This window comes from Oncorhynchus tshawytscha, unplaced genomic scaffold (assembly GCF_018296145.1).
Source record: "Oncorhynchus tshawytscha isolate Ot180627B unplaced genomic scaffold, Otsh_v2.0 Un_contig_1741_pilon_pilon, whole genome shotgun sequence".
Taxonomy (NCBI): domain Eukaryota; kingdom Metazoa; phylum Chordata; class Actinopteri; order Salmoniformes; family Salmonidae; genus Oncorhynchus; species Oncorhynchus tshawytscha.
In genome coordinates this window covers 560,750-586,661 of record NW_024609808.1, presented here as the reverse complement: position 1 = coordinate 586,661, position 25,912 = coordinate 560,750, and the positions used below count along the sequence as shown (strand labels likewise).

Below are 25,912 nucleotides of genomic sequence, written 5' to 3'. Positions count from 1 at the left end.
CAAGAACTACTGAATATAAGATCAGCGTCAACTCACCATCAGTACGACCAAGAATATGTTTTTCGCGACGCGGATCCTGTGTTCTGCCTTACAACCAGTGTAACCGAGTGGATCACATGCAGCGACCAAAAAAAAAAAACGACTCAGAAAAAGAGGGAAACGAAGCGGTCTTCTGGTCAGACTCCGGAGACGGGCACATCGTGCACCACTCCCTAGCATTCTTCTTGCCAATGTCCAGTCTCTTGACAACAAGGTTGATGAAATCCGAGCAAGGGTAGCATTCCAGAGGGACATCAGAGACTGTAACGTTCTCTGCTTCACGGAAACATGGCTAACTGGAGAGACGCAATCCGAAGCGGTGCAGCCAGCGGGTTTCTCCACGCATCGCGCCGACAGAAACAAACATCTTTCTGGTAAGAAGAGGGGCGGGGGCGTATGTCTTATGGCCAACGTGACATGGTGTGATGAAAGAAACATACAGGAACTCAAATCCTTCTGTTCACCTGATTTAGAATTCCTCACAATCAAATGTAGACCGCATTATCTACCAAGAGAATTCTCTTCGATTATAATCACAGCCGTATATATCCCCCCAAGCAGACACATCGATGGCTCTGAACGAACTTTATTTAACTCTCTGCAAACTGGAAACGATTTATCCGGAGGCTGCATTCATTGTAGCTGGGGATTTTAACAAGGCTAATCTGAAAACAAGACTCCCTAAATTTTATCAGCATATCGATTGCGCAACCAGGGGTGGAAAGACCCTGGATCATTGTTACTCTAACTTCCGTGACGCATATAAGGCCCTGCCCCGCCCCCTTTCGGAAAAGCTGACCACGACTCCATTTTGTTGATCCCTGCCTACAGACAGAAACTAAAACAAGAAGCTCCCACGCTGAGGTCTGTCCAACGCTGGTCCGACCAAGCTGACTCCACACTCCAAGACTGCTTCCATCACGTGGACTGGGAGATGTTTCGTATTGCGTCAGACAACAACATTGACGAATACGCTGATACGGTGTGCGAGTTCATTAGAACGTGCGTTGAAGATGTCGTTCCCATAGCAACGATTAAAACATTCCCTAACCAGAAACCGTGGATTGATGGCAGCATTCGTGTGAAACTGAAGGCACGAACCACTGCTTTTAATCAGGGCAAGGTGTCTGGTAACATGGCTGAATACAAACAGTGCAGCTATTCCCTCCGCAAGGCTATCAAACAAGCTAAGCGCCAGTACAGAGACAAAGTAGAATCTCAATTCAACGGCTCAGACACAAGAGGTATGTGGCAGGGTCTACAGTCAATCACGGACTACAGGAAGAAACCCAGCCCAGTCACGGACCAGGATGTCTTGCTCCCAGGCAGACTAAATAACTTTTTTGCCCGCTTTGAGGACAATACAGTGCCACTGACACGGCCTGCAACGGAAACATGCGGTCTCTCCTTCACTGCAGCCGAAGTGAGTAAGACATTTAAACGTGTTAACCCTCGCAAGGCTGCAGGCCCAGACGGCATCCCCAGCCGCGCCCTCAGAGCATGCGCAGACCAGCTGGCCGGTGTGTTTACGGACATATTCAATCAATCCCTATACCAGTCTGCTGTTCCCACATGCTTCAAGAGGGCCACCATTGTTCCTGTTCCCAAGAAAGCTAAGGTAACTGAGCTAAACGACTACCGCCCCGTAGCACTCACATCCGTCATCATGAAGTGCTTTGAGAGACTAGTCAAGGACCATATCACCTCCACCCTACCTGACACCCTTGACCCACTCCAATTTGCTTACCGCCCAAATAGGTCCACAGACGATGCAATCTCAACCACACTGCACACTGCCCTAACCCATCTGGACAAGAGGAATACCTATGTGAGAATGCTGTTCATCGACTACAGCTCGGCATTCAACACCATAGTACCCTCCAAGCTCGTCATCAAGCTCGAGACCCTGGGTCTCGACCCCGCCCTGTGCAACTGGGTACTGGACTTCCTGACGGGCCGCCCCCAGGTGGTGAGGGTAGGCAACAACATCTCCTCCCCGCTGATCCTCAACACTGGGGCCCCACAAGGGTGCGTTCTGAGCCCTCTCCTGTACTCCCTGTTCACCCACGACTGCGTGGCCATGCACGCCTCCAACTCAATCATCAAGTTTGCGGACGACACAACAGTGGTAGGCTTGATTACCAACAACGACGAGACGGCCTACAGGGAGGAGGTGAGGGCCCTCGGAGTGTGGTGTCAGGAAAATAACCTCACACTCAACGTCAACAAAACTAAGGAGATGATTGTGGACTTCAGGAAACAGCAGAGGGAACACCCCCATCCACATCGATGGAACAGTAGTGGAGAGGGTAGCAAGTTTTAAGTTCCTCGGCGTACACATCACAGACAAACTGAATTGGTCCACTCACACAGACAGCATCGTGAGGAAGGCGCAGCAGCGCCTCTTCAACCTCAGGAGGCTGAAGAAATTCGGCTTGTCACCAAAAGCACTCACAAACTTCTACAGATGCACAATCGAGAGCATCCTGGCGGGCTGTATCACCGCCTGGTATGGCAACTGCACCGCCCTCAACCGTAAGGCTCTCCAGAGGGTAGTGAGGTCTGCACAACGCATCACCGGGGGCAAACTACCTGCCCTCCAGGACACCTACACCACCCGATGCTACAGGAAGGCCATAAAGATCATCAAGGACATCAACCACCCGAGCCACTGCCTGTTCACCCCGCTGCCATCCAGAAGGCGAGGTCAGTACAGGTGCATCAAAGCTGGGACCGAGAGACTGAAAAACAGCTTCTATCTCAAGGCCATCAGACTGTTAAACAGCCACCACTAACATTGAGTGGCTACTGCCAACACACTGTCAATGACACTGACTCTACTCCAGCCACTTTAATCATGGGAATTGATGGGAAATGATGTAAATATATCACTAGCCACTTTAAACAATGCTACCTTATATAATGTTACTTACCCTACATTGTTCATCTCATATGCATACGTTGATACTGTACTCTATATCATCGACTGCATCCTTATGTAATACATGTATCACTAGCCACTTTAACTATGCCACTTGGTTTACATACTTATCTCATATGTATATACTGTACTCGATATCATCTACTGTATCTTGCCTATGCTGCTCTGTACCATCACTCATTCATATATCCTTATGTACATATTCTTTATCCCCTTACACTGTGTATGACAGTAGTTTTTTTTGGAATTGTTAGTTAGATTACTTGCTCGTTATTACTGCATTGTCGGAACTAGAAGCACAAGCATTTCGCTACACTCGCATTAACATCTGCTAACCATGTGTATGTGACAAATAAAATTTGATTTTGATTTGATTTGAAATGTTTGGTAACAGAATAATATTTTTTGAATGTTCTGTGTGAATTGTTGAAAGTCATCATTGTGCAGAGTTGGTTTGTTGAAATCCATGTTTTTTGTTTGGCATACTACATTCTAAAGTGAAACGTCAGAGTCTCAGGGTAATTCAGTTACATGGAATTACCCATATCCCGCAATGACAAGGCAAATGAAAAGATCCTTCGCAAAATAGGTTAGTAGTTGTACACGCCCTTCTCCCATAGGCTTGCCTTGGGTTGAACAGCAGGCCCAAACACAATTATCCTCGTACGAACCATCTTGATCTTGCGAGTTTCCATTCTGTTTTGCTATCCTTGTAGTAAGCTCACGAGATCAGGATGGTTTCTACAAGGCTATACTACAATAGGCTTTCTGAGGCACAATGGGTTAACGGCACCCATCTGCGTTTCATCAATCAATTAAATGGGCTGGTTAACTAATGCCCATTAGCTACAATAACAGATGTTGCTCATCTGTAAGTGAAGGGGACTATAGCCCCATTGAATTAAAAGACAATGGAATCATTGTCATCACAAAACACAAGAGTGGTAGTGCTTCAATATTATGACTTTATTTATTGGATACCAGTGTTACCTCTTATTCGGATGCAATGATTTTCTTGGCATAGTCCAGGTGGCACATAAAACACATTTCAGTCCTTCATTTTGACTTCCTGTATTCGAACATGCTCAGGCAGGGTACTCTCGCCAAAAACAGCATTGAGCTGACGTAAGGTGATTGACACAAGGTTTGAATACACATTAACAGTTTAATAATGTAAAAACCTCACTGCTTTTTTCCTTTCCAAAGTATTTTTCCAAAACAAATTCAAGGCAAAGCAAAGAAAACACATTTATATCTATTGTCCAAATGAACCTGGTAATGGCACACACTAAAAACACATCTACATATACGTAGGAAAGATTCAAAGAACCACTGTGCAGAAGCCCTCGTTAACTAGATGTCATCTTATTCATGACACAGGAAGTAGGATTCGCTCACACGCACTCACACACTGTGTAGCTGAGAACGTCACATCGTGTTTGCATTACGTCACAATTCAACCCCAGAGTAGGCTATTATAGACTGAGTACCAGTATTTTTAGCTAACATTCCACTCCTTGCCACTTCTGTCCTTTGGCAAATGACTGGTACCCATACTAAGGCTAAAAGGGATTGCCAGCAAAACCGATATTGAGGTACAATTTGCGCTATTTCCTTTTGGGCATAATCAACCCAATATGGCGCTTCACAAAATAATGGACAGAATGAGTTTGAAAGTCAGAACCCCAAAACACATACAGAGTCACAGTCATGCTTACTGCAAATGACACAGTAAAAGATTTCTCATTCACAATACTGGGCAGAGGAACCAGACGGTGAGAACACTTTATTTGGATAACATGTCAACTAACTATCTACTAAGCCTTACCCTAGCCCTAACCTTTACCCTAACCTTAGCAATCAGTTGCTTCTCCACAGATAGTTTGTTGATAGTAAGTAAGACCATCTACAGATGGACTATCCAGACTATCCAAGTAAAGTGGGCCCGAAGGTGCAAATACGTGTCATCAATTTAATCACATTCGTTTTTAAAAATGATCAACAGTTCAATTCCTGGTTGGAAGAGAGCACAAGTTTTCATCAAGACTGGCAATGAAGAGACTTTAAACAGGTTTGGTTTATCATTAACTGACTTGGTCCAACAACAACCAGCTCAATCTAAGACTCTGGACTTGTTTCCTTAGTCAAATGGTTTTCATATAGAGGTCAAGGGGGTCATTTTGACTTGGTACCGTCAGAAATGGTACCCTATTCCTGATGTAGTGCACCCTATGGGTTATGGTCACAAGTAATACACTACATAGGGATTAGGGTGCCATTTCAGATGCACACTTGAAATACTTCAAACATTCAAATGGCTCAAATAATTCATACTACTGTATTACCACCTCCCTACATGCTCCTCTCTACTGTAGTACTATATTATTCTATGATATCGCAGTGTCACATTGTGATTGTGGAAATCAGCTTCAAAAGGGGGACAAGGGAACATGTCATTCTAAAGATAGCATACAGTAATGTCTAGCATTTCCCTTTGCCTTGGTGAATTCTGAAGGCACAAAAACCTTGCATTATACAGTAGATATGGGTTTGAAGAAACCTCATAATTCACATGATCTGTTCTGTACCTGTAGGTTAGTCCAAACGTTGTTTAAATGTTGTTTCAGTGTTGGTGCTAGACTCCGTGCATGACCCATGTGGACCTAGATTGGCCCATGACATGATATGGTACTGGTCACATTTGAACAACCAAAGTATCAATGACAGTAACAACGTTTAAACGTATCATACCAACATTCAAGACAGGAGTCCATGTAAAACCTAAAGGGCCAGCCCTCTTCCACTGTCTCAACTGTTTGGTGATGATGACAGAAGGACAGAAGAACTAGCACCTACTACACATCATATGTTCAATCCCTTGTATGTGTATACGGATCAGGGTTGGAGTCAATTCCATTTCAATTGGAATATCAGTTTACTTCCTGAATTGACTGATTTTAAATGCAATTGATCCCAACCCTGTTATGAATGACAGAAAAAAAACACCTAGAAATAAATGCAGGACAGCAAAGTTCAGGTCACTGACCTGACATTCAGACACACACTGATGATGGCGAGGACGATGACGATGGTGATGAAGAAGAGTATGAATGTTCAAGTTCAATGTGAGCAGGTGTCTGGCACCTGAACAGAAACATGTAGTGTTGTCATCACTCAGTCAAGAGTGAAAGATATGGTAGCTTGTCAATGGAGTGTGTTTGTAAGTGGACCATACCAATAAGCACTCGTAGCGTGAACGGGGGGTGAACCTTCAAGGCCACAACCTCTCGATGAACACACACAGATGAGGTCATGATTTGTAAAGCTCACATCTTTTTCTCTGCAGTGGATTTTTGTGAAAAGATTTAAATACATACTCAGCTCTCAATCGTAACATTACTAAATCAACGTAGAACATCGACCTATATAAAATGAAAAACATGTATAATTAAAGTCATGATTAACAAATATAAATTAACATACGGATATATCAAACACTGCAATGTTCTTGGCTTCCCTTTTAGTGAACAGGGATCTGTTCAGCTTGGCTGTAAAATGGAACATTCTAGGAGCTTGATATCGTGCTTCACTCTCCTTTTCTATTGGATCCTACTTTGAACCTCAATGCTGATTGGTTGCTTAAGATGTCCATGAAGGGTTTTTGTTCAAGACAAAAAATAACAAACTCCTTCGAATGAGCAAGGTACCAAGACCTCTTTCATTCTCCCTTTTAGTCTGCTCTCATACAAGCCTAGTACCAGGACACCTTGGTACCAGGACACTCATAGCCTAATACCAGGACACCTTGGTACCAGGACACTCATAGCCTAGTACCAGGACATCTAGGTACCAGGACACTCATAGCCTAGTACCAGGACATCTAGGTACCAGGACACTCATAGCCTAGTACCAGGACATCTAGGTACCAGGACACTCATAGCCTAGTACCAGGACATCTAGGTACCAGGACATCTAGGTACCAGGACACCTTGGTACCAGGACATCTAGGTACCAGGACACCTTGGTACCAGGACATCTGGGTTCCTCCTTTCCTTTTTCCTTCTGTGTTTCAAGTCTTTCAGTCTGTTCTCTTAAGACTTCTATGAAAACCTCTTGGTTAGGATTGTTCCTTCTGTCTCTGTTTAACAAAGACTCAGTGGGGGCATTGGGCCCAGCTGCTCCCTATGTCACATTGAGTAGTCAACACACAAAGAATCCTCCAGCCCCAGCTGAGACCGTTAGTAGACCTCCTCTCTGCACTCACACACACACACACACAAACACACACGCACGCACACAAACACACACATAGTGAGAGTGGATGGAGGGCAGGATAGAGAGAGAGGGTGTGTGGGGGCTTTCTCGGCTGGGTGGGTAACCATGGGTTACATTATCATGCTAATGGTGGAGAAAAGGGGGTGGTTTGCAGGTGGTTTGCTGGGGACGATCGCAGGGGCTGGAGGGTTGTAAGCGAAAGGAAGGGAAGATTTATTAGGGGAGGGTCCCTTGAGTCTTATATAGCCCCTTCCCGAGGTGGGCAGTGTCCCACCCTCATACGCAGTGTGCCGCTCTTGTGCAACTGCCAGAGCTGGACAAACTCCTCAGGCATGGCGTGGAACCCGCTGAACGGCAGCACGTTATCGTAGTAGTGGTGGCTGACGGGCTGCTCGTCAAGCCCAACGCTGAATGGCCAGAAGCCGTAGGCAGTCACCTCCTCACACAGCCCCAGCGCCAGGCTGACCAGGAAGAGGCCTGTGGACAGGCGCTTGGCATGCACTCCGCGACCCTTCCAGAACTTTCCCACGGTCCTGAGAAACTCGGGGTTGGCAAACAGCATGGTGAGGTTGGACGAGGTGTCGGCAAGGGCGTAGTGTGCCCGCAGGGAGGGGTCGGTGCCCGGCTTCATGGAGAAGGCTGGCATGTAAATGTAGCTGGAGCCGTAGGCCTTCATGCTCTCCACAAAGCTTTTCCGCGACCAAAGAAGGTTCTGGAACCTGAGTAGGGAGAGAGAGAGATAGAGATGAGAATGTGTGAGTACCATAGAAATAGAACCTATAGAATGGACAGCCCCAGTCAACGTTCCATGACAGTGGACCGGAGGTCATATTGGTGTACCCATGAGTGGACAGCTAAAGCTACAATATGTACGTTTTTGGTAGACCTGATCAAATTCACATAGAAATGTGTTATATATCTGTAATTCTCATTGAAAGCTAGTCTAATATGTGGAAGACCAGCTCTATGTGCCCTATTTCTATACTTTCCATTCTTAAGTTTAATTTTTGCGTCTTTTTCTTTTGGTTTAGTGCACTAGCTTCAAACAGCTGAAAATACAATATTTTTGGTAATTTAAATTATATTTATTTCACAGTGGTTTAGATGGTACAATGATTCTCTACACAATGACTTGTTTTGTCACAAACTGAAATTAGGCAAACTATTAGAACATTTGCACATTAGAACATTTTGCCACCAGGAAATGGTGGAGCGACATCTGCATTGCTATGGTCAGAGGGGGCTTTCCCTGTTGTAGTCATTATATTTCTACGGTAACTACCACTTGCGGGGTCTCGACCCCGCCCTGTGCAACTTGGTCCTGGACTTCCTGACGGGCCGCCCCCAGGTGGTGAGGGTAGGCAACAACATCTCCTCCCCGCTGATCCTCAACACTGGGGCCCCACAAGGGTGCGTTCTGAGCCCTCTCCTGTACTCCCTGTTCACCCACGACTGCGTGGCCATTCCAACTCAATCATCAAGTTTGCGGACGACACAACAGTGGTAGGCTTGATTACCAACAACGACGAGACGGCCTACAGGGAGGAGGTGAGGGCCCTCGGAGTGTGGTGTCAGGAAAATAACCTCACACTCAACGTCAACAAAACTAAGGAGATGATTGTGGACTTCAGGAAACAGCAGAGGGAACACCCCCATCCACATCGATGGAACAGTAGTGGAGAGGGTAGCAAGTTTTAAGTTCCTCGGCATACACATCACAGACAAACTGAATTGGTCCACTCACACAGACAGCATCGTGAGGAAGGCGCAGCAGCGCCTCTTCAACCTCAGGAGGCTGAAGAAATTCGGCTTGTCACCAAAAGCACTCACAAACTTCTACAGATGCACAATCGAGAGCATCCTGGCGGGCTGTATCACCGCCTGGTATGGCAACTGCACCGCCCTCAACCGTAAGGCTCTCCAGAGGGTAGTGAGGTCTGCACAACGCATCACCGGGGGCAAACTACCTGCCCTCCAGGACACCTACTACAGGAAGGCCATAAAGATCATCAAGGACATCAACCACCCGAGCCACTGCCTGTTCACCCCGCTGCCATCCAGAAGGCGAGGTCAGTACAGGTGCATCAAAGCTGGGACCGAGAGACTGAAAAACAGCTTCTATCTCAAGGCCATCAGACTGTTAAACAGCCACCACTAACATTGAGTGGCTACTGCCAACACACTGTCAATGACACTGACTCTACTCCAGCCACTTTAATCATGGGAAATGATGTAAATATATCACTAGCCACTTTAAACAATGCTACCTTATATAATGTTACTTACCCTACATTGTTCATCTCATATGCATACGTTGATACTGTACTCTATATCATCGACTGCATCCTTATGTAATACATGTATCACTAGCCACTTTAACTATGCCACTTGGTTTACATACTTATCTCATATGTATATACTGTACTCGATATCATCTACTGTATCTTGCCTATGCTGCTCTGTACCATCACTCATTCATATATCCTTATGTACATATTCTTTATCCCCTTACACTGTGTATGACAGTAGTTTTTTTTGGAATTGTTAGTTAGATTACTTGCTCGTTATTACTGCATTGTCGGAACTAGAAGCACAAGCATTTCGCTACACTCGCATTAACATCTGCTAACCATGTGTATGTGACAAATAAAATTTGATTTGATTTGATTTGATTTGCTGTTTATCCATGCTAATGTTGCCTTTGGAATTCTAAACTCTATGCCAGTAGAGCCACGTGGATGTACACACACACACACACACACACACACACACACACACACACACACACACACACACACACACACACACACACACACACACACACACACACACACACACACACACACACACACACACACACACTATGGTCACAGAGGGTGATTGTTTTGGTAAATCTATTTGATCTGGTCATGCATTCCAGGCTAAATCTACTGTGGATGTCATGTGAAATGGGTTCTGGAAGTATCTATAGAGTTCAGATAGAATTGGCGTCCTCATTCCATGGGTATTTCTGGACTATGGTATTTTGGATATCTGCTCTCGGGATATGTCATACCGTATGTGTTGTACATAATCTAGCCGGTTTATAGGTGTCGGTGTAGTTGCTTGTGGAGGCAGGGATTCAATTGTACTGCATTGCATTTCGAATCAACCCAAATGTAAACAATATACAGTACAGCCTACCTGCCCTCACCGTGATTGAGCTTCAAAATATCAACAAAATGTCTTGAGGACAGGAGTGAGGTTGTGCCAACATCCAATGATAATGTCAGGAGACTTTAAATGCACAGAGATGAGATGATGGGAAGCAGCAGGCGGTGTGTTGGCAACAACGTGGTTCAGAAACACACTGAGAGGAAACGCATTGCTGAAAACGGGAACACATTTCAGCAGCACAGAGTAGCATTCTAAACAGACACAAAGAGGCTCTATTCAAACACACACACACACAAACTTGTTCTTCTCTCCATGTGGGGACCTAAAATGTATGTCCATTCAAAAAACCTAAACCTAACCCTTAACCCTAACCCCAATTCTTACCCAAATTGTTACCCCAACCCTAAACTTAACCCCTAAGCTTAAAATAGTCCCCACGAGGGAGAATATTCCTTGTTGTACTATCCTTGTGGGGACCATTTGGGGATTTCAGGCCCCCACAACGATAGAAGAACAAGACCACACACACACACACACACACGTTTTGGCTCTGGATCATGGCTCCTCTATAAAACACCAGTCTGGAGGAGGGAAGCTGCTGCTAGGACAAGACAACAGACAAAGCTCTTAGGACCTAACATCTGGAACTGACAGTAGACATCATGAGAGGGAGAAAGAAAGGGAGAGGGAGAGAATATAGAGAGGGAGAGAGAGAGCTGGAGAGGAGAGAAAGAGAGAGGCAAAGAGAGAGAGAGAGAGAGAGAGAGAGAGAGAGAGAGAACTGGAGAGGGAGAGATCGCAGGAGAGAATAAGAGAGGGAGAGATCGCAGGAGAGAATAAGAGAGGGAGAGAGAGCTGGAGAGGAGAGATAGTAGGAGAGAAAGAGAGAGGGAAAGAGAGAGAGAGAGAACTGGAGAGGGAGAGATCGCAGGAGAGAATAAGAGAGGGAGAGATCGCAGGAGAGAATAAGAGAGGGAGAGATCGCAGGAGAGAATAAGAGAGGGAGAGAGAGAGCTGGAGAGGAGAGATAGTAGGAGAGAAAGAGAGAGGGAAAGAGAGAGGGAAAGAGAGAGAAAGAGAACTGGAGAGGAGAGATAGCAGGAGAGAATAAGAGAGTGAGAGAGAGATAGGGCGGGGAGGGAATGGGAAACAGAGTAGTAGAGAGAAAGGATGGACAGAAAGAGAGAGAGGACTGAAAAGGAGAAGACTTGGATGCTGTCCCACACACCCATACATTTCACAGTCAACAGCAGTTTTGAAAGGAAAGGAGTGTACCTCTTCTCAATGATGCTGGGGTTGGCTGTCACCAGGTTGGTTCTGGTCCCCACATCCTCAACATACTCCCTAGACAGTGGTGGAAGGTTGCACCTAGATACGAAAAACACAAGTACACATGTGCATTAATATACTGATATTTGACAACTTGGTCAGGATTGCAGATAGTGGTTATTCATGTTTTGCTTTCAGAATGGAACTAGCTTTTAGCTTTTTGTCTTGCCCTTTCTTAGCCATTTAATGTTAACACATTGTGATACTAAAGTTATAACAAAATTATAACTTAGAAAATAGTTTAGCCTTTTTTTAATCTGCATTGAATGAACACAACATTTATCTAGTGCAAACTTCCAGTCAGGCAGCCAGTGAGCCTATAGGCTTTGGATGGAGTTGGAGCTCCAAAGTTATTATTTCAGTCTTGCCTTTCCCAGGTTCAAGCCTGGTTTAAGCCTGGTTTAAGCCAGCCAGGCATGCCTGAGATGGGGGGGACAACAGTGATCCAAGGTAGAACTAGACTAGTCAACTAAATCAGACCCTCTGTTGTTAGTCCTCAAGGCTCCAGAGCCAAAATGATTCACTACTTGACTTCATCTGTCCCCTTCAAAACCCAGGCACTTCTTATGACACCTCTCTCTCTCTCTCAGATACACCTGTTCTCATTAATTCTGATGGTTGATGTTCTTTGGCTGCTCTTTCTGGCCCCGGCGAGCGCAGGACGGCCAAATCATATTTGGACGGGCACTGGAGCGAACAGCCCCTCTCTTACCGCATGACAAAGTCAGCCTGGTCAATGTCCTTCCCACAGCCGCTGTGCTTCAGGACCCCTCCATTGCCCACCACCGAACACTTTTTGAGGGGACGCTGAAGAGGTGTCTCCTGGTAAACAAGAGGGCAGTGAGTGTCATGAAGTGGGTAAACATACACACGTACACACACACATCCTGAAGTGGACTGGCCTGAAACGTTTGTGAACAATCAAAGACAACGGTAACGACAAGTCAAATGAGGTGAGAGGGATAGATAGGGCTGTTGCGACGACCATATTACCATCACGCTGGCAGTCACGAGTCATGAAAGGCAGTCAAATTCCACGTGACCATTTAGTCATGGTAATTAGGCTTCTCCAAGCTTTGATGCTGCTGATGGTCATTATTAGCCTACCAAACTTACTAACTGCCTGGTACTCAGCACTCTATTGTCCCTCTAATCACTCTGACATCAAATGTAATCGAAAATCGAATCAAACACTTAATGAGAGTCCGTCATTGTAAATAAGAATTTGTTCTTATTAACTGACGTGCCTAGTTAAATAAAGGTTAAATAAAAAGTCCATGAGCTCATGTTGCGCACCATTTCTTTTGGCTATGCAATTGCGTGAGAAAACAGAGTGATGGCCTCTATTAAAAAGAGGAGGATCCCATCAGCTTTCTGTAGGTTAGGCCTACTATATTTATTTCTCAACTTTCCTAATATTAAGCACATTGATTCTCTCTACAACAGGAAGCCTCCCGAGTGGCGCAGAGGTCTAAGGCACTGCATCGCAGTGCTTGAGGCATCACTACAGACCCGTGTTCAATCCCGGGCTGTGTCGCAGCTGGCCTAGCATCGTTGTGGAAGGGTTTGGCCGGCTGGGATGTAATTGTCCCATCGCACTCTTGCAACTCCTTGTGGCGGGCAGGGCGCATGCACGTTGACTTCGGTCGCCAGTTGTATGGTATTTCTTCCGACACTCTGGTGCGGCTGGCTTTCGGTTTAAGTGAGCAGTGCTGCTTGGCAGGGTCATGTTTTGGAGCACGCATGGCTCTCGACCTTCGCCTCTTCCAAGTCCATATGGGAGTTGCAGCGATGGGACATTGCGAAAAAGGGGGTTAAAATGTACCAAAAAAATGTGTATAGCCTACCTGGCTGGCAGGAGTATAGCCTACCTTGCTGGCATGAAAATGAACCATGGGAAAAGTGTCCTCCATTTGCTATTTAACTTCTTATGGCTGCAGGGGCAGTATTGAGTAGCTTGGATGAAAGGTGCCCAGAGGTGCCCAGAGTAAACGGGCTGCTCCTCAGTCTCAGTTGCCAATATATGCATATTATTATTAGTATTGGATAGAAAACACTCTGAAGTTTCTAAAACTGTTTGAATGATGTCTGTGAGTATAACAGAACTCATATGGCAGGCAAAAACCTGAGAAGAAATTCAAACAGGAAGTGAGAAATCTGAGGTTGGTCGATTTTCAGCCCAGGCCCTATTGAATTCACAGTGGGACATGAATGAAGTTGTACTTCCGAGGGCTTCCACTAGATGTCAACCGTCTTTAGAAACTTTAATGAGGCTTCTACTGTGTTGTGGGACTGAATAAGAGCTGAATGAGTCAGGTTACTGGCAGAGAGCCATTTCCTGGTCATGCGCATTCCACATGATATCGACCTGCGTTCCGTTGCTCCCCTAAACACAAAGGAATTCTCCGGTTGGAACTTTATTGAAGATTTATGATAAAAACATCCTAATGATTGATTCTATACTTAGTTTGAAGTGTGTCTTCGACCTGTAATATAACTTTTTGAAGTTTTTGTCCGAAGTAATGCTCGACCTGCACTAGCGTTTGGATAATTTAATTATGAGATTTCTGTTGTTTTGAATTTGGCGCCCTGCACTTTCACTGGCTGTTGTCATATCATCCCGTTAACGGGATTGCAGCCCTAAGATGTTTTTAAGTGTATAGATGATATGTATTTTCCCCGCTGCCCCAGTTTGGAGACAGGTGCATGATAATGGTCCATTCTAAATCAAAATACATTTCACACATATTATTTAGTATATGTAAAGACAAGATTAAATCAAGAATAGTCTGATGGGTGACAATATTAGCCTATCACTTGTGAATGATATATTATCACTTGTGAATGATGCCAAGCATAAGAAACAGTTTTAACTTTTTGTTAAAAAAAGTGATCATAGTCGCACACCTCATGTAGCCTAGCTCTTGGGCCTATATGTGAGTATCACAACTAAAGTGGCCAAATAACTTCTTAAAATGAAGCACATTAATCCGGTTTGCAAGGGGTGTAGAGCCTAACTGGCATACATAAGCAGCGAGTGAGTTTGAAGTTTGGGGAAGATCATTTTCACCATAAAAATACACCTTTATAATAAAAGAATTACATGCATAATCACATTTGCGGGCACTTTTAATAATGGTGTTTTCCACTAATGGAACTTTTATGCTTATATCCTACAACCATGCGCGAATAAGCTGTGCTTATAATGTGAAGAAATAGCCTAATAGTTTATCAACATTTAAAGCTAAACGTTCTGATCTGTTGTGTCAACCACATTGCGTGAAAAAGTTTTTTTTTATGCTAGTGGTTGTATTCATTTGGGATGTATCGCATCCCACAACTGTCCCAGACTATGTTTGGAATATTTATTTCTCACACAGAATAGGTCAACTTTTGTACTATGAGGGATAATATAACTATTGACATAGGCTAATGCTTTTGCTGTTCGTTAGGCCTACTCATCTTGTTGGCAGAAAGTAAGTGTGAACAGTTCTTCCAATATCTTCAATATGGATCTCGGAATTGGATAAGGACTCGGGCAATTTGCGTCCCAGATATTTCTGTCTTCACTTGTAACCTGTGAGAAACACTCGATCACGTGATAGAGAGCAATGTGCGTGAGAGGTGCTTTGGAGCGCGCAGCACTCAGGGGGAAGGGCACAACGAAGCACTCAGGGGGAAGGGCACAACGCAGCACTCAGGGGAAGGGCACAACGCAGCACTCCGTGCCAAGAGCACAGCAGCCACTGGCCACAAAAGGCATGGACTTTTTTAGGGTGCATTATGACACATTTGTGACCACACAAAGGGGATGCCGCTGTGAAATTTGAGGCATTATCAAGTGCTTGTCAAATTGTGAAAGAGAAACTGATAAAGTGTGTGCAGCCTGAGCAAAAAACATGCCTTTCATGTCGCATCCAGCCTTACAATGTATTAAAAAATCAAAACATATAGCCCAACGTTTGTAGAACAAGTTCCATGAATAACTCTAAATGAAGCATATAGGAGTACCTATTTCTATGTTAACCACTCAACACAGAATAGCCGCATATGCAACACTCAAATCGATGGGAGAAAATATCCTTTCTACTTTATTCAGCTTTGTTCAATTGTATTCTTCATACTATAAAATAATATAAAATAATGGAATTTTAAGCAAATCTTGTCTGCTAAATGAACTAGTGTAGCCCACAGCTATATGGCATACCCAGATCAGGACCTAACATAAGGACAACTCAGAATATGCTATTCTGTTCTTCTGAAATAGTCTACATTTTCTTCATTTAATGCTTCTTCAGACCTGTCTAAAATAAATCATGGATTTATTGTGAATGAAAAAGTCAAGGGGTCTGAATAGATTCCGAATGTACTGTAAATGTTGACTACTTTCCTAAAAAAGTATAAAGCAATACATGTCTGCTCACGGTTTGCTACAGACAGACAGCAAACATTGAGTGGACAGAGGACATTCACTTATTTTCCATTGATATAATATTTTGACCAGTTCTTGTGATGAGTTAAATTTGGATGCATGTAAAGTAAATAAACAAATGCACTTTATACATTTAGAACGTACTAGGAATGTGAACTAAAAGTCCTGGGAAGGTTCCCAGACAGATAGCTGGGTACTCTCTTCTCAACCTCCATTACAGACCGACCATAAGGGCCTAAGCATGGCCAGTGTTGGCCAGTGAATGGGGTGTCTATGGGTGCCTCTTGAGGCAAATCCTTTCTATTCGTTTGGCCTGTTGCTGTGAGTCTGCGCCCTGCTTGAGCCGGTGCCAGCGATGAACAGAGTCCTGAGAGAAACAAATGCTCTCATTATTCCCTTTGGAGTGGAGGACTAGACCCCCCCCCTGTGTTCCCCCAGGGTGTCTGGTGAACCATGAAAGGGGCTGAGCCAGCTAGAGGAGAACAATGGCTCACAGTTCTGGGAACATATCACTCCATATCATTGTAACACATGTGATCCAAACATTAGTTATATTTTTATTATATCTCACTGAGAGAAGTATTATGAGATGAGAGATGAGAGTAGGGCTAGCACAAGCCAAAACACAGGTCAAAACAAAGGCCAAAACACGGGCCAAAACACAGACCAACACACGGGCCATCTCACGGGCCAACACACGGGCCATCTCACGGGCCATCGCACGGGCCAACGCACGGGCCAACGCACGGGCCAACGCACGGGCCAACGCCGGGCCAACGCACGGGCCAACGCACGGGCCAATGCGCCATCTCACGGGCCATCTCACGGGCCAACGCACGGGCCATCTCACGGGCCAACGCACGGGCCAACGCACGGGCCAACGCACGGGCCAACGCACGGGCCAATGCACGGGCCAAAACACTGACCAGGACGTTTAAAAAAAAACAGGCCATACTTTAAAAAACAACAAATTTTTAACCAAACAAATGAGAGGATGAGAGATGATGAGCACTACTGACCAGGGCAGAAGCGATCACAGCCTAAAAGCCTAAAAGCCCTTTCTATGTGATCAAAGCTAACAAAGCTTCTCCATTAATCAGCCAACTCCTAAATGACACATTCCTCCAATGGACGGCGATGCCAACGCTTCACTGCGTGGTCAGAAGGGCTCTGTTTTGCTGTGCCCATGAGCTTGGTGGCACTGCCAGTTCTGGTCAGGCATGGCTCGCTCTCTATGCCCAGACCTGCAATTAGTGCTCCGCCTGAGACAGAAAAGTTAGTCCTACTCATGACGACCCAAGTGTGTGTGTCCAAGTCAAAAAAGAGAGAGAGAGAGAGACAACGCTCAACAGAGAGGGTTTATGAGTTTATAACATTCATGCACAGGGAAAAAGTAGGCAAATAGTGTATGAATACTTGAGTGTGTGTGTGTGAGTGAGTATGTGAGTGTGTGCCTCCTCTTCCCTGCTTCAGGCTCTATTTTTGTCAGGCAGTGATTATACAGTGCTGTCTAGAGCTGTCCTTGTGTATAATGTGTGTGTGGGTGAGTAGCCACTGGTGGTTAGGACGTGGGAGGATAGGGTACACAAACACGCACTTGACACACACTCACTCACATGCTCTGCAAACACAGCACACAGATCTCACAGGACTTACACGCCAGCACACAGTGACACGCACACACACTCTCTGGATCCCTCTCTCTCCATGTCAAGTCAAGAGGATTGCTGTAACGTCAATGCCTCAGTCATAAACAGGTACATTAGATGGTGTCAAGGCAACTTTTACTAGTAGGGAGACTGACACACACCCACACACAATAAAAGCCCCTCTCCCCGACCGGAAGAAAGCATGGCTCCCACCCCTTTCCATCCCACCTAGCAACCGAGGTTGCTTACCAGTCCCCCTCCCACCCACCCATCCCCCGAGTCTCCCCTTACATTCCTCCCAATCCCCCACAACGACCAGAGACCCCACCCCCCCCGTACCACCAACTTTTAGCCTAAATCAAATGACATGTTTGTTGACTTCACATTGAATTCACATTAGTTTACATCTCAACCAAATGTATATCAAAACTAGACGTTTGTCACGCCCTGACCTGAGATATCTCTGTTTTCTTTATATTTTGGTTAGGTCAGGGTGTGACTAGGGTGGGACCGCTAGTTTTTGTATTGTCTAGGGTTTTTTGTATGTCTAGGTGATTTGTATGTCTATGGTGGCCTGATATGGTTCCCAATCAGAGGCAGCTGTTTATCATTGTCTCTGATTGGGGTCATATTTAGGTAGCCATTTCCCTTTGGTGTTTTTCGGTTCTTGTCTATGTGTAGTTGCCTGTCAGCACTCATTTGTATAGCTTCACGTGTCATTTTGTTATTTTGGTTAGTTTGTTCAGTGTTCATTCTTATAATAATAAAGAATGTACGCATACCACGCTGTGCCTTGGTCCGATTCATACGACGAACGTGACAACGTTGAGATGACGTTCATGTCCAGTGGGTAGCCATGGAGAAAAAGATAAATGAGTGATCACCATGACCCCAAATAGGTTCAGCAGAGCTCAATCAGGAGTGTGTGGGGGAGATACAGAGAGAGAGAGAGAGAGAGAAAGAGAGAGGAGGGGGAGAGGGGGTTGAGGAAGAGAAGGGGAGATGGAGAACATTAGGGTGTGAGAGACAAAGAGAGAGATTTTTTTTAAGATGGCATATCTGAGCAAATGAGAGAGGAGTGGGAGCAAGAGAGGGATAGAGCGAGGAACAAAAGAGAACGCAAGTAACTCTGACTTCATCCCTTTTTTCGGGAACTGAAAACAATGTAGAAGGAATTCAAAATATCTTCAGTGTCGCCTATGGTAACATTTGTAACCCAATATGTATTAAGGAACTTTGTGTTTGAGTTGATTCCCTACTTCCTCTCCTCTTCTGTCTGTGGACTTGGTGTAGATAACGAACCATGACCTTATGGCACAAATTACACACACACTTCACCTCCTCCATCTCTGACACACTGTCTAAACACGCCCCTTTTACACTTTTATTTAAAAAAAGGTGATATCTAGAACCTAAAAGGGTTATTCGTCTGTCCCCATAGGAGTAACCTATGAAGAACCCTTTGTGTTCCAGGTAGAACTCTTTTGGGATCCATGTAGAAGCCTTTCCGCAGATGGTTCAACATGGAACCCGAAAGGGTTCTACCTAGAACCAGAAAGGGTTCTCCTATGGGGACTTCTGAATAACCCTTTTGGAACCCTTTTCTCTAAGAGTGTAGCATTGAGTCACATGAATGTACAATACATATATGTGTAATGAATGAATATCCTAGGCTGTAGATTGTTGTTTTTCTGGAAATGTCTTTTTGGTTATGTAGCTAAAATGCTGCCGTTTCTCTCTCCCTCTGCAGTGGAATTGTTTTCTCTCTATTCCTCCTCATCTTCTCCCACTCAAAATACAGCACACACACATACAATCACACAAGACACACACATCCAGACACTTGCCTTAACACAGACACACACCTACACCCCCCTCTACACATTGTCCCTATCTAGAATAACAACAACATTTGTCTTGTCACACTAGAGTTTTCTCAGGGCTAGGTAGTAGTGGGCGAGCAGGCCACGCATCAACAGTCCTGGGGGCTGGGACTCACAGTAGCTTTTTCCATCTCTCCTTGAAACCATTAACACCTGCAACGGGGTGGGGGGGGGTCATACTGCATGTTCTGCTCTGAGTAACAAGGGATGGTCTGTTGTTAGTAACCAGAGAGACAGATACAAATGAAAGAGGAAGAGTCCAACATTTATTTCATTATTACTCTCAATGTTCTGCTTAGAACACACACACACACAGACACACACACACCACCTGGCAGAAAACATGTAGGCCTATACAGGCTAATGGATATATCTGATGAGTGCCACAATTTGACAACCCATCTGTGGTTTTCTCCACATTTTGAGGACTGAATATCTCCGGTTATCTGATCCAATCTCCAATGAGGGTTTTCACATCCTCCTTTATGTCCTCTCTGTCATGATGAAGTGGCATCCATCTCAAATCCCACAGCTTGCATTCAGGGTGTCATATTCCCATGTTCCCCGGGGCTCGTGACCTATGACAAATCATTTCCTAACAGCACAATCTGTTCCCTTCTTTAGTCTCTAGATGGATGAAGCATTTTTAATTTCCCTATACCCTTCTGAGTAATTTAGGGGGTATCTCAATCATCTAAAATAGATTCCTCTACCGTGTCTCCTCTCCTTCAACTAAACACATTTTCACCTCTCGACTCTTTTCAGACCAGTGCAGACTGAAGGAGAGGGGACAAGGAGAGGAAACCACAGACTATTGACATTCCCCCTTACTGGTTTACTGTTACACTAGGTTGATGACCTTGAATAAGGCCTGTGTGTCTATGTACACTGATGACTCAACAGTATACACGTCGGCTATGACAGTAAAATAAATAATTGACACCCATAGAGCTCCATTCAGTTTTACAATGGGTTAACTAGCGATAGGCTGGTGATCAGTATCTTTTCGGACAAATCACTCACTCAACCCTAAACCTCATCTAGATCTATTTTTGAAAAAAATGTGTCAATTGAGCAAGTTGAGGAGACTAAACTGCTGGATGTAACCCTAGATAGCAAGCTGTCATGGTCAAAACATATAGACTCAATGGTTGCTGAAATGAGAAGGGGTCTGTGGTTGTGCTTTCTGGACATCTCAGTGGACCAGACAGGTCCTAGTTCTGTCACACCTGGACTCATTTAGTTAGTTATTTTTAATAAACCTTTATTGAACTAGTCAAGTCAAGTAAAAACTCATTCTTATTTACAATGACGGCCTACCAAGAAGCAAACGGCCTGCTGCGGTGACTACTGCCCAGTTATGTGGTCATGTGTGGCGGAGAGGGACATAAGTCAATTGCAGTTGGTCCAGAACAAAGCAGCAGGTATCTCACTTAGATGTACACAGAGAGTGAATGTCAGTAACATGCATGTCAGTCTCTCCTGGCTCAGAGTTGAGGAGAGATTGACTGCATCACTATTGGTCTTTGTGTGAGGTGTTGATGTGTTTTTCGGTAGCAAACTGTCTGTTCAAGCAGTTGTCACACAGTTCAGACACTCATTGGTACAACACAATACATGCAATCTGAGGTTTTCCCAGTCCCCAGGTCCAGTACAGAGGCTGGGAAACACCGTATTAAATATAGACATGACGACATGGAACTCTCTGCCACCCCAGGTAACTCAAGCTAGCATAAAAACGTATAAAAGAACACTTTACGGAACAATGAGGAGTGTGAAGAGACACAGCCATTTTTATATATTTTGTATTGTATTATGTAGGAAGGGCTTATAGCGCAGGAGCCATCTCCTGTTTCTGAAGCGTGAGGCAGAGGCAGGAGATGATGCAGTATTATGTAATGTTATGTAGTATTATGTAGTGTTATGTAGTATTATGTAGTGTTATGCAGTGTTATGTAGTTTTATGTAGTATTATGTAGTGTTGTGTAGTATTATGTAGTGTTATGTAGTTTTATGTAGTATTATGTATATTATGTTATATTATGCATTTTATTTGCTGTGTTTTGATTGGACCCAAGGATGAGTTATTTATTTAATGTATTTATTGTGACTTGCAGGTCTGATGTGGCCCATGAGCCAGGATTTTCATACCAAATGTATTAAATGTATGGTATGTGGTTATAAAGGGTTTACTTTTAATTAGGATTTATTTGATTCATTAGGATCCCCAATTAAAAAGTGTAAATAAATACATTAAATATAATAACTAATAATAATAATAATAAAACCCTTTATGACCACATACTATACATGTCATAAGGCCTTCAGTTATGGCCTAGTTCTCCTCAGCCTTCAGTTATGGCCTAGTTCTCCTTAGCCTTCAGTTATGGCCTAGTTCTCCTCAGCCTTCAGTTATGGCCTAGTTCTCCTCAGCCTTCAGTTTTGGCCTAGTTCTCCTCAGCCTTCAGTTATGGCCTAGTTGGGTTATTGGGTAAGCATTAGAATAAGCCACCTCAACATTTGCAGCCATAGGTGATAATATCTTTGTAGGAGCTGATCTGTCATCAGTATTGTGAAAAAATTATAATGTTAAGGAAAGATTTGAATGGAGAAAGCTGATCCGAGAGCAGCGCTCTCTTTATTTTGATCTTATCAGTATCGATCGACACATGCTCCAACGACGCCCTTAGCGACCGTTCTCTCTGAGTGGTGTTTTAAGAAACGCATGTTACATCTTCGGCCGTTGCAGGAAAGATGCATCGTTAAAACACTCGTTAGCCATCGCTATCAGGAAACCGGGCCCTTTTCAGTTGTGCTGAAATGTAGGTAAGGTGACAGACATTACTAACACTGATCTGAATAAAAGGCATTGAAAGTCACATCAATTTCTAAGCACTAGAAGCACTCCAAACAGGACGATGGGAAAGTAAATTCTAGTGGTTCAAATCTGAACACTTAGCAGATATAGGTGTTTGTCACGCCCTTGCCACAGAGAGGCTTTTTATTCTCTATTTTGGTTAGGCCAGGGTGTGACTAGGGTGGGCGTTCTATGTTCTTTTTTCTATGTTTTTGTATTTCTTTGTTTTTGGCCGGGTATGGTTCTCAATCAGGGACAGCTGTCGTTGTCTCTGATTGAGAACCATACTTAGGCAGCCTGTCTTCCCACTATGGGTTGTGGGTAGTTTATTTCTGTTTAGTGTGTTTGTTACCTAGTGTTCAGTTATATTTAATAAAATGCAAAACACGTACCCCGCTGCACCACCTCGTTAGTGTTCTCCTGGTTGGACACTAACTGGAAACAGCTGACTGTCCTCACCGTCATGTTTAATGTTGCATTCTAAATGCCTGTGTTTAAGTAACATTTATTGGCAAATCTAAATGCCTATTGGTTTTAAACACTGACAGTTAGGTTATCGACATGTCACATGTTTTATGGTTTTACAGTGTATGTTGCAAAGGTTAGACTCACTTCTCAGTGTGTATAGTTCACTTATTGTTTTAGTGAGATTGTAATGACGTTGGAGACCTGTGAAAAGGGTGATAGCGTGGGGATTTCACCATTGAGCAAAAGGGAAGGTGGTGAGAAACTCATTAAGTTGTTACATTTATTTTACCTTTATTTAACTAGGCAAGTCAGTTAGGAACAAATTCTTATTTTCAATGACGGCCTAGGAACAGTGGGTTAACTGCCTGTTCAGGGGCAGAACAACAGACTTGTACCTTCCGGTTACTAGTCCAACGCTCTAACCACTAGGCTACGCTGCCACCCCATATATTTATGGCCATCAATGTGAAGCAAGTTAACCATTAACACAGACTATGGTTGGTGTGTTTTTATTGGGGTCAGGGGGTTTGGAGTTCAATTCCACACATGGACAACCCACAAATTCTCTACACTACCATCAGTGACCATGCAAGTGTGATCACAGACACAAACACATACAAACACACACACACAAATATATTATTGTGTTTTTAGGTGTGTTAGATTTGGGCTGGAACAAAAGCCTGTACACTGCTGGCCTCCAGGACCAGAGTAGAGGCCTACCTGCACAAAGAGAGAGTAGGTCTCATTGTTGACTGTGTGTGAGTGGTAAAACTCTCCATCGTACCACAGGACCTTCCCCATAGGTGAATTCTGCTTGGTCACCGCAAACATTCTCCTTGGGTCACAGCACTCTGAAAGCAGCTTCCTGTAACGAGAGAGGAAGTAGGATGATGTTGTATCTCAACACTGATCTAATGTCAATTTAGGGTGTCATCACTTATGTGTGAGTTTGGGATTTGGGGAAGCTGAACCAAGATCTGTGGTAAATATGGGAAACCTTTAACCTTGAGCTATAAATAGACAGTCAAAATGAGAAGAGAATTTGTCATTGAGTGACACTCAGACAGTGTATAAATTGAGACGGTCTCTTGATCTGAATTATAGTTACCAGTCCGGGACTCTGGGCCACATGTAATTTGAGCATTCTCTATTGATTAAATAAACACTCATTGCAGAGTGGGCACTGTCAACAATAATTCAGATCATGAGACAACTGTCTCAATTGATACAGTGTCCAAGTGTCATGCATGCTATTTTAACACAATGACACATTCATACATGCTTCATAAATCCTGTCTGCATCGACAGTCGGCCTACTGTGGGGAAGCCTGAGTAGTGGAAATGCATTTGGAATCAATTAGGAGTCTGAGCAGATATGATAAAAAATATCATCTTCAGTCCAACTGAGGGCGTCAATTGGCGAATTTGAAGCGTGGAAGTGTGGAAATGGCAAATGGAAAAAGGCTGGTTGTTGATGGTTACTTTGTCCTAGATTCAGCACCACCAGTACAGTTGCATTTCTGTCGTTTCCATGGACTCACACACAGCTTCGGCTGCGAGGCAACCTTTTCAACTCCAAACGTGCTGAACCATAGAGATCCTATTCAATTATTCTAATTCCCTCTTGCACCATCATAAAACGCGTCTCTGTGCCTTTCCGTGCAGGTGCCACGTTCTGCGCATTTCCCTAATCTGCTTTCCTCAGTGCATTAGCCTACGAATCCCGTCATATTCTCGTGAGAATGCGACTAGATACAACAAATGGGCCTACCATACCGTAACTGTTGTGCCCTGGAGATTCAGCTTGATCGTGATAGATTTTCTTTTCACCATTTCCATTCCTCTTTTTCCATTTAATAAACATTATTATTATAATTAGCCTATGTATTGTCTTGTTATGTGCATAAATAGACTGTAGGAGATGTTAGGCTACTTGGACACAATCATGTAATAATGTTCCGCTATATTGTAGAATGTTAATATTGCTATGAATTATTTATGAGGGCCAAATCGCATAGGCCTAATGTTTTGAGATGAGTGAAAACCCACCTGAACAGATCGATGTCCGTCTGGTTCCTCTGCCATACTTGTCCCTGCCGCAGCACTTCATCAACTATCTCCTTGTCGCTCCGGAGTCTGTACACTGGGAAAATGTAGAGCCAGCATAACACGAGCACACACAGAACCGCCCACACCGACAGCTTGCTCCGGTGGCATCTCACCAACATCGTTACAGCTTGTGGTTCACGAATCACAACCGGCCTACTCAAACCAATCTAGTATGGTGGAAAAAACGCAAGCTGGCCCTCTCCGTTAGCTATGTATGATAGGTTTTATGGAGATGGCATCCTTTCTCATCCAGAAGCCTCGGAGTCTCAATGGAAATGCGGGTTTGTATTCTTCCTGCTAGTGCAAGCATCGAATTCCTTAGTTTAGCTCCTAAACTGCCGGTTTTGTTATAAACGCTTGGTCATGTTTTGTAGTATGAAGGGATCCGCTATCCATGCGCCATCTCGGCCGGCGTTAAGCTAGCGGGCTTCGCTCTCTGCAGCGGCGGGTTGCTGGAATCCACCACACTCGTCTTGGTGCATCACTGACCCCGCATGCATCACCTAGATGTCCGCCGCTCTCTCCCTACACAACAGCGGTCTTGTGTGAAATCCCTGCCCGGTTCCCTTGAGCCACATCGCCCTTTGTGGTCACTTATTTTGGTACATCCAACCCGAATGGACCATGCTACCCCTTCCTCATCTCCTCTCTCCTTGTCCTGCTGGATCTTCTTGGAAACCTTGCAAGTGTACTGGGCAAAATCCATTGAATCTCTTTCTTTCTCTCCCCCTCTTTAACTACCATAGTTCTACATCCCTCCAACCTAGACTC

General features: G+C 44.3%; 1 protein-coding gene across 2 annotated transcripts; it reads right to left on the bottom strand.

Annotated features, from left to right (window-relative positions):
* Positions 1–3,928: 3,928 nt before the first annotated feature.
* Positions 3,929–25,912, bottom strand: st8sia1 (ST8 alpha-N-acetyl-neuraminide alpha-2,8-sialyltransferase 1). 2 transcript variants are annotated; one of them, XR_006082940.1, is made up of 6 exons: positions 25,082–25,912; positions 23,753–23,897; positions 12,453–12,562; positions 11,687–11,779; positions 7,001–7,974; positions 3,929–6,968 (listed from the first exon to the last, which is right to left on the bottom strand). XR_006082940.1 is itself a non-coding variant. In XM_042318540.1 (5 exons), the coding sequence occupies exons 1-5, from the start codon at positions 25,258–25,260 to the stop codon at positions 7,494–7,496; spliced, it is 1,008 nt and encodes a 335-aa protein (XP_042174474.1). In that variant the 5' UTR covers positions 25,261–25,912; the 3' UTR covers positions 3,929–7,493. The 2 variants fall into 2 exon arrangements, 1 of the variants encoding a protein (XP_042174474.1); XM_042318540.1 differs by having other exon boundaries at positions 3,929–7,974.

Bases quoted from the DNA above. Each gene is read 5' to 3' on its own strand.
- st8sia1 (XM_042318540.1), bottom strand. From the start codon at position 25,260: ATGTTGGTGAGATGCCACCGGAGCAAGCTGTCGGTGTGGGCGGTTCTG. The intron at 12,563-23,752 runs GTAGGCCTCTAC...CTTGTTTACCAG, and splicing joins CCTACTCTCTCTTTGTGCAG to GAGACACCTCTTCAGCGTCC. The intron at 7,975-11,686 runs GTACACTCCTTT...CTCCCTACTCAG, and splicing joins CCCAGCATCATTGAGAAGAG to GTTCCAGAACCTTCTTTGGT.